The following is a 15,156-nucleotide window of genomic DNA, read 5'->3' as shown; positions in this document are numbered from 1 at the left end:
CTAAACATTTTTATACCAGTTTATAAAAGATGTTAATATTTCGATCAAGTAAAATATTCTCTCTGGCAAAAAGAAAATATTATATCATATATGGTATATGTTTCTTATTACACTTCTGGTTGTTCATAATAATATATTTTTACAGCATCAATGTTGTAAAATCATTAAGTGTTTATTACATTTTATTTTATAAAACCGGGTCATTTAGATTTTCTTTCATATAGCCATGAAGAAATAAAAATAAAAACCAAGTGCGTAGTTAAATATTTAAGTATAAGAATAATTTTAAATTTAAAGTTAATTCAATCTCGGTTATTTTATAAATTTGTTACCATAAATTTTTAGTTGTAAAAAATAATTGTTTTTTCAATGTTTTTCAAACATCTAATTTTTTTATCAGTTTTTCAAACGAGATAATAAAGTTTTATCGTAACTAAAAATATGTCAATTGTAAATATAAATTTGTCGGTTCAAGAGGATAAGTTGTGAATCACTTTAGTCAACGGTGGATATTACTTAGCGTGCTAATTAAATAATAAATTGTAAACTAGGAAATATATATCGTGTTTTAATTTAGTTTTTACTTGGATTTATTATTTATGTTTATAAGCAATTGTTTTCCAAGAAGAAAAACGTTAATATATAAGCTAATCAATATAAACGTAACTTTATCATTAATAGCTCATTTAAGTTTTGAATTGAATAAATGGAAACTTTGATGTGAACTCATAAGTGTTAGAAAATAAAGTATTTTACCTTTGTATATAGTTTTTATTCAAGGTAGAAACCAATAGAGATTTGTACTTATGCAGAGGTCAAGGAAACTTTAATTTGTAAATAAGTATTGCGTCTATAATTGTAACTAATTACAGTATTATTTGATGAAAATATTATACAAATATACAGTATGTGTAATGGAAAAAAATTGTTATTCAAAAAAAGAGCAATTTTTTCAAGAATTATTTCATACATGATTTCAGTACTATTAAAATAGTCTATAGTTTTAATTATGTTAAGTATACGCCACGCACAGAAATTAGAAGATTAAGACAAATGATCATCGTGATATAATATTTCTATACAACGCTCAAGTTTTCGTATTAATTACACACCTTACTTTTGCTGATATTATCAATACTTAAATATGAGTTTAAAAACAAAATAGCTAAGCGTGACGCCAATCATAAAAAATATGTATTATTATTGTAGACACATAACTTATATTTTATAAACAAATAAATTGCATACCTATGATTGTGTAGAATAATTGTCAGTTAATTTGCTCCGTTCAGTTGTACATAGTTAACCTATTTTACCGAAAAGAAACTTTTATGACATTGCCCGTGTACTGTGTATCGAAATGTACGTGATATCATATAGTGCAACCATATTATTACATTCAAACACATTATTTTTCATACCAATAGACTTTCAGAGTTGTTTTAACAAAGCATTAATGTAAAATATTGATACCATGGGTCCACTAACGTAATTATAACAATAATTCTCTCTATTTGTCTAGAGAAACGTTATAACTAAAGTATAAAATACATTTTCAGCTGAATTTAATGTTAATAATAAACAAAAAGTTAGAAATAACGTCAACGAGCGGTAGTACTTCTCTGATAAGTCAATAATTAGTATCATTAGAGGAAATTCTACGCAACATCAAATTTTTTCGCTCGATATGTCAACCTATGTTTAACGAGAGACTGGATATCATACCGAGATACCAACCCAACCAAAATATGCGGAAACAAAGTTTTTTTAAGCAAATAAATAAACTCTATAAATGGACAATTTTGTATGGTACAGTGTTGCTTAGTTACACAACGTTTCATGAACATGTCTGTTTTCTTTTTAAATCAGGGTTTTATTAAAAATAAACTTTAAAAAAAAAAAAAATCGTATAAAATTTAACAGTTTTTAATGATATTTATTTTGTCAAACAAACAAATAATTATTATTATTAATACATTTTATAGTTTCACTTGTAATTCAAATTGTTACTGTATAATTAAGGATACTATTTTATAATTATTATTGGCAATCATTTATTTACTTTTAATAAGGCGATAAAATTTAGGGCAAATAACTTAATACTTTAGCTCCTCTTTTAGAATTGAACAGCTGAATATAAATGATTAATCGATTAAAAAAAGTGCAAGTTAAAAATTGATTTTTCATAGACTTGTCTGTGTGTATACTTGTATATGCATGACAAATAGTCAAAATAGTAGTATGTAATAAAGGAGAAATTCAATTTATTAGTGAATATAATAAAAACATATGGTCAGTAGTGATTATAGGGTGGGGAATAGGTGGTTCGTTTCCCTTGGGACGTAGTTTGTTTAAATATTATACCAAAAAATCATTTAGTACGCTATAGATACGGTTATTATCATAAGAATTCACATAATATTCATAAAAAAAATAAGTGTAATGTATTTAAAATATTCACTATAATTTAAATAATTGAGGGAAGCCATATGTGCACATTCAATTTAAATTTTGGGGCTGCTTAAATTTTTGTGTATAATCATAAGATGTTTTTCTTAGAAATAGTTTATTTTTTTATACACATTCCATAAAAAAAAATAGGGGTGGTTTATAATACTGGGTTTCCCCAAGTGTGCATTTATGGGTTGGTAAAGGGCTCTTCAACTTAATTATCCTATAATATTTTATTTTAGTCCCCTCAAATGTTATTTATAATCACCACTGAGTACAGTATGCTTCTGTAAAATACAGTTAGAATAGAGCGTGATAATTTTTCTCCACCAATATTTGTCACAACATACGCCATAAAGACAGCTGTCTCATAACACCACACTACTTTGTGTACATCTCTTGGCTTATTTGATGTTGTGAGGGAGACCAAAACTTAATACCATCACGAGTCGTGTCAATTCCACAATCCTCTTGTTGTCTACGCCTTCTCCGATAAATAATTCATAACGTGGCCTAAAGCTTTGTCGAAATCGAGTGGAATAGAAGGGTCTGCGACGTGTGTGAAAACATTGTATAATTACACTCCGATTGTTTGTTTTTGCGCCGCTTGATGTTTTATCAACAATTTATAATTAATTTCATATTTAAACGTTTTCATCTGTAATAAACAACCCTGTCGGGGGCTCTGGGACGAATGTAATCTCATGGCGACGGGCCTATTGCTCGGAATAATATTATGTACCTCGGCGTACAAGAAAACGGCGACGACCGCAGTTAATTATGCCCCGGAGACGACAATGCTCTTACCAAATGGCCCAGAACTTGGGCTTCTGCTACAAACCTTAAGCCTCGTGTTAATTATTATCGCATTTGGTGAGTGTAATATTATGCGAGTGTATTGGGTATAAGTAAACATCGCGCCTTACCACAGACAGCGAATTCCTTTTCGGCTCAAATTTCGCACCTTTGTTCGCAAGTTGGAGTTATATACACTTGTAAATACTAGCAACCCTCATTTGCCATGAAAATGTAATGTCGTTTTAATGTGAATTGGTAATTTACTATGAATGTCACGAATATATGATACAAAAGAAAACTCAACTCGTCGCATGAAGATTTTATATTTCATGAAGATAACTAACAATATTTTTTTTTGTTTTATGATCATATCAGATGGTAAACAACTTATTACTAAAAAAAATATATAATTATACAATATACATAAATATTTCAAAAAACTTCTATGCAAATAAAACATTATTTTAATTTTAACTTTTATAGTTATGACTAATAGAGGAACACGTTGAATATAAATTTTGCATTGTTCATTTTAATAGGAAATTATGTATTTTTGTAGATTGATTAAAAAACGGTCCTTAACCAAACTTCACAAAACATCATCGAATATATTAGTATTTCATTTTTTTAACAAAAATGGTTCTTTGTTGAGCTGTTTATTATGAAAAATTAATTTTCTGCTACTGCCACTTATACCCCAAACTTGTATTAGCTTTCGACTTTCAAATGGCAACCCCAATTTATTTTATCAGATCTACTCAATTGTAAAGTAATTATTTTAATTTAATTAGTTTTTTATAACTTATAGCTGTTTAATGTTTAAGTGGGATAAGAAGAAAAGCGTACTTATTTAAAAAAAAAAGACAACATTATCTTGTCATTTGCTAATAAACGCAATGGTTTATAGAAATATTATAAGACGGTAAAAATACTGTCTTTTAAAAATAAGTACGCTTTTTTCTGATCACCTCTAAACTTCACGTTGAAAATTAAATAGAAAAGTAAGTAATATTTCAATTGAATAAATCTGATGATATAAAAAAAATTGGGGTTACTATTTGAAAATTATAAGTTGTAATGAGTTTATATGATATAAGCGATGTTCGTAGAAAATTAATTTTTCGAATATATCAACTCAACAAAAAACGATTTTTGTAAAAATATATTTCGTGAGGCATAATTAAAAAAAAACTCTGTATATATGTATTTTCTAATCCTTGAAGTAAAAGATTCTTTACTGATAAGAAAACAATTTATAAATCATGAATTTTCTCATATTTGTACTAGTAATTTTTAACGTATGCAATTTAAGACAAAAATTTTGAGAAATAGTGATAATTATGTTATGTTTGTTTATGAATTTTCGATTATGAAATTCCATATACACATTCGTGTACAAAATTAACGTGCATATTTCAAATATACTGAAGTAGGGAATTTTCGGATCATTTCTTACAGTGTATTTAGTCCGATTATTTAATTAAAAAATTTAAAACAAATCTTTGAATTAAAATTTCAGCTTGAAAAAAATCTCTGATTCATAGATTTATAGATCTAAGACCCTAAAAAATCTATTATAAATTTAAATTTATTTATCACTCGGTCAACTTAAAAATGAGCATTTCACATAATTAGAATTAAAAAAAATTAGTTTGTTAATACCAAACTTCTTGCATTTGTCAAACATTTCAATCCATCATAGCAGTTTATATACAAGATGATTCATTTATCACGAATCACTTAATTAATCGAAAATAAATACAATATAGAGAATTCTTTATTGCCATCCCTTATACCTTATGGAGATACCAACTTTATTTTTTCAAATAGCAAAAAACATGATTATCTGGCTTATTTAATAGATAAAGATCTTATTAAAAAATGTCTGTACGATAACAACTTTTGGACCAGAATTTCAAAAGTTGTTAACATTTTATAGTGATTGCCGAGGTAAGATGCAGGTGTTATATTATTTTTATAATTACATATTTTTTGGTCGCACTTCTCCTCTGGCCTATGTATAAAAGTGTTAATGATTTTCAAAGTACTGTTCAAAAGTTGTTATCGACCAGTCGTTTTCTTATTTAGATAATTGTCTATTATATTAAATAGCTAATTATTTATGATGTCGTTTGAAAAAATAAAGTTGACATCCTTATAAGGTAAATATCCTAATATTTATCCTTGTGTGGGATGAACATAACAAAATACTTTATTATTGATAAATTGAAAAATATGTACCTAATAGACATAAAAAAATAAAATTAGAATTACAAACAAATTTGTTTGCAGTATTTAATTTGCAAACGTATAATCATTCAAAATTTGTTGTAAAAAAAGCCCTAAGAACCACTGTTTTAAAATAAAAAAATTTTACATAAATACAATTTTAACTTTTTTTTTTTTTAAACAAATAATTTGTTTAATTTTATTTAATTAGCCATAAGTGATAAATTCTTATTATATAAAAAATATAATTTATTTTATATTTTTTATTAAACGTCGTCTAAGGATACATAAAATATTTTTAAAAAGAGTAATGCAAATTATTTAGTAGGTAAAAGTTATTAGATTTGTCAAAATATTATGAATCACTCCGTATACATAGGGAGTATAATCAAGAAATATTTCATGATAAAAATAACAACACATGCATCTCATTACTAGCCATTACTTTAGGTTGTTAATAATTTCTAAATACTAGTTAAAAAATATATACTATGAAATATTTGTTTATACATGCATTTTTCAAAGTTAAGAAAAACCTATAATTAAAAGAAATCAAAATAAATATAACAATATTGTTTCTATTTTTCCATTATTTAATTTCAATGAAAAATGAAATACTCGGTTCATCATTAAATTTACCACTGATTCTTGGTCTATACTATTCTAATCCTAGTCAATAGCTTGGAAAAATGTTCAGACGGTACATTAGAATAGGAAGAAAGTCGTAGGTATGTACTCGACTTCCTCTTATGTCTTTTATCATTAACTTTAAATATAGTCCAGCTTTACTTATACAAAACATTTCAAATATCATGATTTTATTGCGAGCTCAAAAATGTATTACTATTTTTTTATAACCAACTTATTGTGATAGTAATTTATACATATTTTACGTCATAAAATTTGTAAAAAAATTATCTTTTCTCATAAAACTTTTACTAATTAACACTGTGAGTTACTTATATAATTCTTGAAGATTGTGTAGAAGTGCTGACTTCATTGTGTTAATCAGAGATATTTTTTGCTTTTTCGAATTTATAATTTAGTAACATTATCCATTATTAAAACTTAACTACATGTAACTGTACATTAATTGATATTTATTAAAATTCTAATGTTTCATTATTTATTTATTTAATTTTTATCGTTAAGGAATCATAAATTCGCGTAATAATAAAAATTACACGGTTATGTAACTATTTATATAAGTAATTATGTATTATTTATGACCAGAGGTCGGATTATTATTATTTTTTTAAGTTAATACATTATAACTTTATCTAACAATTAAGTTTAACGTTTTTAATATTAAAACATTATTTAATATTTCTCGTTTAACGTTAAGAGGGCTCGAAAGGGTTTAAAAAGAGGCCAGTGACATTTTTTTTTTATTTTAAATTTTTCAAAAATATCTTGGAAAAAAATGAATTTTTTTTTTTTTGACAGGAATTTTTTTACGTTAGAAGTAGTATTATGTCTGACGATAATTTAAATTTATTGACTAGACAATTTTTGGGTTTTTTTTTATTAAATTTGACAAATTTTTGCGTTTTAAATTTTATATTATAATATTATTCAAATGTATTCCTGTCCGACTATGATATTAATTTTTTCAATTGAACACTTTGAATACTTAATTATAATTTTACCTTATTAAAATGGTATTATTCAGTTAATTTTAGTACAATTACTAATTGCTCATGTCCGCTCTAAAATATATTTATATCGACTTTAATGAGTATACATCTTTCAACTTGGCCACAGATGCACATATAACTCTTAAGTTTCTATATAAATTGTAATTGTCCCGAGTGAAGGATAATTGCTCAGTAATTGAACCAAATAATACCGCCTAAAAGCGAGTGACTAAATGATTGTCAAGATTAAAATTTGAATTAATTACAAAAGCTTATTTGACTTTAACATAAAAATGAATTTATAGTTATTTAAGATAATATACTATGCTTGTCTCAAAATAATTATTCAAAATATTAACCTAACGAAACTCATGGTAATCTATTAACTACTTAATAATAATGATAAATAAATGTATATGTTGATAAGTTGCATATCTTAATTGAGAGTAGCTAAACCTCTAAAATTGGAAAAAAGTAAATTCAAAACCGTAATTAGTGACAAACGGTCGCTTATAAACAAAAGGAAAGTTAAGGCAAATAATATATTTGTTTGAATATAATTCGATATTTCGAAAATTCGATCCAATAATTTTAAAAGATAATTATATATTATTCAGATCAACAGAACAAATACATAACATATTTTTATATAGCTATAATAGTTAAATAAATCACTCATCACAATAAAAAGAGTAATAATTGTAAAAATACTTCTATTATTTTTGGTATTCTTTTAGAAGTAGTGAGAAGTATAAAAAGTAATAGTGAAGTCTGTAGTTAGTTGTAAATTAAGTTTAGAATATAATAAAAATTATAATTAATTAAATATAGTTCCGTTATTGAGAATTCTGTGACTTTTATTTATAACTTAATATGAATCATTTAAAAACAGATTTTAAGTATTGGATTATTTTAATTTATTATATAAATTAATTAACTTATATAAATAAACGCTTTATTGAATCTTTAAATAAATTGAAAACATTTTTAATTATAATCTTATACTCTATACATTTATTAAACAACCCAGCATAATAATTTTTAATTTTTCGTATAATAAAATACTGATTTTCTCTTAATTAAGTACGATTTTAAAAATATTAAATATAAAGTACAAAGAAGCAGTAAATAATTAACTTAATAAATGTATGAAGAATGCATTTTAAGTTCTCACTATTGAAACTCTCGAAAATCATTTTAATTATAACAGTGAAAAAAATATATATCCTTAGTATATATTTATTAATTATAATTATAGTTAATAAGTATGATACGAATAATACTTTAATTAAAAAATATTAATTTTACAATAAGGTTCACGATGTTTAACAAATGTTATCATTTTTGATCTACAGGATATTTTGCCTTACATTTTTTTAAAATCATTATTGTACTCTAATACTATGAAAATATCATCAAAAATAATATATTTATTATGTAAATTATTTTTATTTTAGGAATCATCTAGGGTAAATTATATATAATACTTGGCTTAAGTCAAGTAGTAATTATTACTTGTTGTTATTCGATATATTAGGTAAATTATTGTTTAAACATTTGTCTTCAAATACGCCATAAGTGAGTAAGTCTCCATTAAATTTGTGATAAACCCTATATTGGGGTAAATGAAAGTTCATAAACAGCTAGTTAGTATTCAATTTTATATTTACGGATTTATATTCCATAAATACTCATAATTCTATTGTTATAAACGTATTGTTAGTTTAACATAAATTTAATAATACGAAATAAGAATTTTTTTATATTATTCTCTTATTTTTATCTCTAAAGTTAATTTACTGAAAAATAAAATTTAAAGATATGTTTAAATAATGAAAAATATTGTATAAATAAAACATCTTAAACATTAAAGAAAACTTATAAAAATTTACCTAAAAGAAAAAGCATTTAAAAAAAATGATCTCGAAAATAAAGTTTTAAAGAGTGAAAAAGAACTATTAAGATGGATCATTAAATGGATGATACTCAAACATAATTATTATATTGAGTGTTGGGGCACTTAAATGACTCTTCGGTTGAGCACTTGGTCGGTATAGACTTAACTCTTTAGAGGTCATAATGGTTTGTACGCGATCTTCAACCGACGTGCCTTCTGCGAAATGTTGTACGTTTTCTATATACAGACAAATAACAAATTCACAATTGCTCTCTAAATTGGTTAAAACTTCTTAAAGTTCTGAATTATTGTACGTTGAAAATATTACTAAATAAGAATTGACATGTTACTCACTTATTTTATAATTCATAAGCAAATAGAACTTGAAAAAACACTTCAAGGAATACCAAGAAAACCATTATAATTTAACAACTTTTAATATTAATGTAAAATCCGTACACCTATTTCAAAATCATAGATAAGTTTTTTGATCTCTAAATTTCCAAAATGTCACTGATTTTATTTGTGTTGACCCTCAGCCGGTCACGCGGTTTCAGAATATTAATTTCACCATAAGAGGTAATCATTTTCTGTGATTTTATATACTTGTTAAACTCACTATTTTTAAATTTTTTATATTTAAGAGAAAATTTAATATATTTTGTCAAATTATTTGATTTTATTTATTCATTTTTTTGTTGAATTAGTCAATATACAGTCACCAATATACAACGTGATATACAAAAGTCTAATAATATACATAATCCGTAGAAAATATATAATTATTATTGTTGTTAAAAATCACTAAAGTTTTTAGTGTCAAAACATTCTAGGTAAATTTATCTTTTAAATCTATATCAGCTCAACACATTTAATAAATATTTTCATAAAAAACTATATAGAAACGATAACACTATTTTGCCTTTAGGGGTAAATATTTGCTGAAATAGTTCTCACGTGAATTTAAAATACTGGTATAGAATACACTAATAAAACGTCAAGACCATTCAATTTTATCTAACATTATTAAAGAATAAGAGGGTACAAAAAATCCCAATACGAAATAACACATCAAAATATTTTTGAAACACATTTCAAAATTGCCGGAGTATTTATTTACCCCAGGCGACTGACTAAAGGTTAATAAAATATAGTGGAAGTTTGATTTTTCAATGGTGTTATTGTAGTAACAACATTACAATCAAATCTGTAACTGAATTAACGTAAGCATCACTTTTTCTTTATTGAAAACATATGTATAATTTATAAAACAATCGAATAAAATTGTTTAAACGAAAGTTAAATAGGACATTTTTATATAAAGTTAAATTAATATAACTATATGTTAAAGTGTCAGGACAGAGTTAAAAAAAAATTGAAGCATAGTAATTTTATACTACACAATAAATTAACTTTGAAGTAAAACAATTTATGTATCAATGTTATGTCTTAAAACTGACAACCTTGTAGATTAAATTAATGTCTATTTTGCTTACTTAAAATTGGCTTGTTTGCCATTTTCCATTTTACAGAATCGTGAAAATAATGAAATTACTTACGTATAAACATATTCTTTATCAAATATTTGAACATAAAAATACTAATTTATTTTTTTTTGTAGAGTTTAAACAAATTAATTTAGTTTTCTAAATAATCCGTTAATAAACCACTAAATTTTATTTGTCATAAAAGAAGAATAAACGCATCATAGTAAAATTAATACCTCTTCATGTTCGCATCGAAGCTAAAAAAAATCAATTGACTACCATAAAAATAGACAATTTTATTCGTATAATTACTTATATAAAAAATTATACTGGTTAATCGTATAAAGCGAAAGGGGACATAAGAACATATAAAAAGTGCGTTTAATCATTATATACATTATTTTAAAATGAACGCCCCGTTACCAACACTTCCATCGTATTCAATCGTTGAATTCGATTGTCCATCTAATTTATGTAAACGCATATAGAGGTACGGCGCCCCATTACTATACCAGGTGTTTTACTGTAATTAAACAGTATGGAATTTGGTCACGTTTCATCTGGCACGCGTATGTTCTGTGTTATATTAATTCAGCGAGATTCTAAGTATCGTTGCCATTGGTAGCTCAAAACGTGAGAAATATAACGGTCCTTACTAATAGGTACTTAAGACAGTGGCAATTTGTTTCCCCCTGAAAACGAACTTTTCCAATAGATATAACATTGAAATCTCACGAACACTCTTAAGAATGAACTCGTGTGGCTACCGCCATGTAAGTTATTATGACACTAGACACGTGACGGCAAAAAACGATAATAATAATAATAACATTTTGCATTAGGCGGGCAGAGTTTGCATTTTTCCGGTCTGGCGACTTCATTAAAAACTGCAATATATTTCGGTCACGTAGTTAAATTTGTTCGGCGGAGTGAAAAGCAGTGCGGTGGAAAAACTTAGAATAAATAATATAATGGCGATTGAGATTTCTATGGTGGCGTGTGTTGTGCATGTACAAAAATGCCTATATCGTAAATCTAATAAGTTAGTGTACAATAAGGAAAAAAAAAAGAAATAAAAAGAAAAACTTTGGCGAGTTCGATCATTGCACATACATGCAAGGCATGAGAAATTTTTTCACCCCAACTAGAACTTTTACTACGTTTACCAAACCATACAGTTTTTATTTCTTTTTACTTGTCTTAATATTTCTTGCAGTCTAAACTTTTTCGATTGATCGTTATATCGTTTACGTCATTAACTCCCTAGTGTTGAATTTACATACCGTATAAAATAAAGAAGTTTACATAGTAAGAGTCAATGTATAAAAAAAAAATGACGAAATTAATTTGACTGAATTTCAAATAGCTCAAAACATTTGATGTAATTAAAGAAATTTGAATTTCTGGAAATGTACTTATTTCTTTGAGAAATTAATTCATTTTTCATTGAATTCGAATTTCGATCATGGGAAAAAAAACTGTATTGACTGTCAGTGAACGAAAAATATTTGAAGTTTATGTAGGTGTATCAATACATAAAAATATTCTGCTTTTAAATTGTCATTCAAATAGTTTCATTTTTTGTTATTTTCAGAAATTTTATAAAAATAGAATTGATTCTCATTAATTGTATTCTATGAATCGACTAGTTATATTTAGAAATAAATATATATTCTTGAAAAGTTCATAGAAACGATAATTTTCTTATTAGAAAATTCATAAATGTCGAGTCGTTGGTCTTTTGATTTAATAACACTTACCGTCCTCTGTGTGGTCCAACAGTTCCATGATCGTATGAGGAACTGGATGTTATGTCGGTGTCCAAAATTCTACCAGATTCCATTCCTAATGGCATACTACACTCATCTGAAAAATATAAAACATATTTTTTGTTTAATTCTTGTAATAATGACTTAAATTATATTTTAACGCATCATAATAAATTTTGATCATATAATAAGTATAAGGTTCTAAATTTATTGAATTCTACATTGATTCTATAAAAATCTTAGAGCGTTATGAAGATTCAGTTTAGTTAAAAACACATCGAGTTGGATATAAAATTAATATATGACTTGTTCTTAGGAACCTATGAAATAAGAGAAGCGATCATATTATATAGGAATGTGAATAACGATCTACACTGTGAAAGTGGTTTAAAGTTTGTCAACTTGGTAACTGGAATAGCAGACAATCAGCTTGTTGGTGTACAGGCATTTGAATAGGTCTGTTGATTTATTACGTTCATCCATCATGTTAACGTTCCAATAGTCTTTTATAGTTTTTGAATCTAAATTACTTGTTCACCAAATTCTATTTTATTATTCCGAGAAGAAGTGTTTATTTAAAAAAAAAAATTATATTCTTAACGTTGATCAATTCTAGTTTCATACAAAGTCTTAAAATTAATGTAAATATAAACAATATTACTCCTCGGTCTATCAAAGTATTTTATTATTTTTATTAGTTGATAATATATTCATATAATATCAATCTATTTAGTTTAAATAAGTATTTTAATTGTAGAAATAAAGAAATTAGTTTCACATTTAGTTCTTATACTATGTTTATTTAAATAAAAGATATTTTTGGTAAACTTTGAATACAGAAAGATCAAACTAAAAAAAATAAAATACTCAATCTAATTATTTGAGTTCAGATTAGTACATTATATTTTTATCTGATACATTTTAAAAAGTTATTAAAGTAGTAAAAGTATAATATTGTTAGATAGTTGTAAGTTTATTATTATATTAGCTAACTTAAAATAAAAATGTTTACATGGAATTATGATAAGTTCATATCCATAATTTTCTATTTTAAAATTACATTATATTTTTTTTATTTATCGTATTTTATTAGCATAATCTAAATTTCGTCAATAGTAGTATAACGGAAATTATTAAAAATAAATTATAAATGATAATTAAACGTATTTAGTATTAATTTTAATAATTATATTATTGCCAAAAAGTTCTAAACACTATTTATAAAAATGATAATAATAATTATCCAGTGCGTTTATTGATTAGTGTAGTTTTTTTTGTTGAACTCTAACATTTAGCCCACGAGCTAAATAGTTTATAATAATAGAGTAAAATAGTTACTTCTAAAATTATATCTGGTCGCTTTATTGTATATTTTAAATATTTATTACCAAAATTATAATCCTGCAATGTAATCTATTTGTTATATTAATTATAACGTGTCATCAATTTCAAGTGTTAAATAAGGATCGTGAATATAACGCACGGAAATAAATAATTAAACATAATTTCACATAAGTTTCGGCTGATGTGATATGGGAATATTGCCCTCTATCAAAGTACGACAATTTAATAATAGTTGTTTGCTGACTTTCTTTGCGCGAGTTTCCACTCTTTCTCTTTGTACGTTTTGCCATAACACCATAAGAGCGTATATGTGAATATATTCCCACAGAGTTTGTGAAAAATCCATTACACGCGTGTCGGAACCAATCACAACATTCCTATTTATGTACACATTGCGAGATAGCTTTAGCATAATATTAACGCAATGTTACTTTTGTAATTCGTGTAAGGCTTTTTTGGTGTTTATATCCAACGTGGCGTGTTACCAAGTTAGAACGCGATAAACCCAGATTTGTCATATAGTTGCTGACTTAGGAGTACAACAAGAGATAATATATCGCGCAAGACACAAAAGAAAAATAAAACGGAAAGGTGGGTGAAAAGATTGAGAGAATGAAAGATGTATTAGTGGTGCTGGTATAATATAATATTGTATGTTTGTGTAGGATATTATTATTACCGGAAAAAAAAGACTGTGGTTCGGTGCGTAGAAAAACACCAATACCCAATTCCTGTAGGGAATATAACGAGACAACATATTTACGTCGTATATAAATGGTCCAATAAACCCTAATATGAAAAAGGATACTACTAGTCCTAACCGCTGCCGATACCCCTTGACGTTTTTAACACCGAAAAGGACCATAAAATGTGACGACCACTACTCGTTTCTCTCCATCACATATGTTTATGTACACAAACATATATATATATTACATAAATTTTATATCGTATTAACACTTGTGTGGATGAAGGTTGAATAAAAATCCATACTCTATTATGGGTGGTAAGGTTGTTATATTTGCTCATTGACCAATAAAAATATAGGGATGAGCCATCCATAGTGTTATTTTTTAAATCTTCAACACAAATTTCTGCCATAACTATGTTGTGAAATTTAATTAATTGAAAATCACGTATCAGCACTAAATACTTATCCAAGTTGCTTGCTAATGTTAGTACCATATTTAAAAATTGATTTCAGAAAGTGAAAGGGTTTAAGGTTTATTTTTCGTTTATATGCTAGTAATAATATAAAAAAAACGGTAGCACAGTGAGGTCGCGGCATAGTGGAGACATTGCATAGTAGGGTCCAGTATAGATTTAATCTGATAGTGATTAAAATCACTATCATAAGAAACGCTTCGATGCAAATCTGTAGATAGTGTTTAATTTTAAAAAATTGATGGATAATTGCAAAAGCAACATCAACTTCTATTAAAATAAAATACAAAACCCATAATTATCATACAAAAATAGTATATTTTTCAATATGGTAGCCATTTGCGTATAGAAGATAGATCGTCGGGACAAATTTTTTTTTT

At 25.8% G+C, this 15,156-nt stretch overlaps 1 protein-coding gene across 2 annotated transcripts in view; it reads right to left on the bottom strand.

Moving 5' to 3' along the window:
* The window catches only part of LOC126910300 (discoidin domain-containing receptor 2-like), a 91,482-nt gene that overhangs the window by 33,258 nt on the left and 43,068 nt on the right, over nt 1-15,156 (bottom strand). The window contains exon 3 of one of the 2 annotated variants that reach the window (XM_050692747.1): nt 12,260-12,365. In XM_050692747.1, the coding sequence (XP_050548704.1) occupies nt 12,260-12,365 (106 nt within the window). Of the gene's footprint in view, nt 1-1,248; nt 1,488-12,259; nt 12,366-15,156 lie in introns of those variants that run through there. The other variant, XM_050692748.1, reaches the window with a different exon arrangement.

Source organism: Daktulosphaira vitifoliae, unplaced genomic scaffold, assembly GCF_025091365.1.
Source record: "Daktulosphaira vitifoliae isolate Bord-2020 unplaced genomic scaffold, ASM2509136v1 Scaffold_1, whole genome shotgun sequence".
Classification (NCBI taxonomy): Eukaryota; Metazoa; Arthropoda; class Insecta; order Hemiptera; family Phylloxeridae; genus Daktulosphaira; species Daktulosphaira vitifoliae.
The sequence above is the reverse complement of the archived record's forward strand: the minus strand, read 5'-3'. Positions and strand labels throughout refer to the sequence as shown.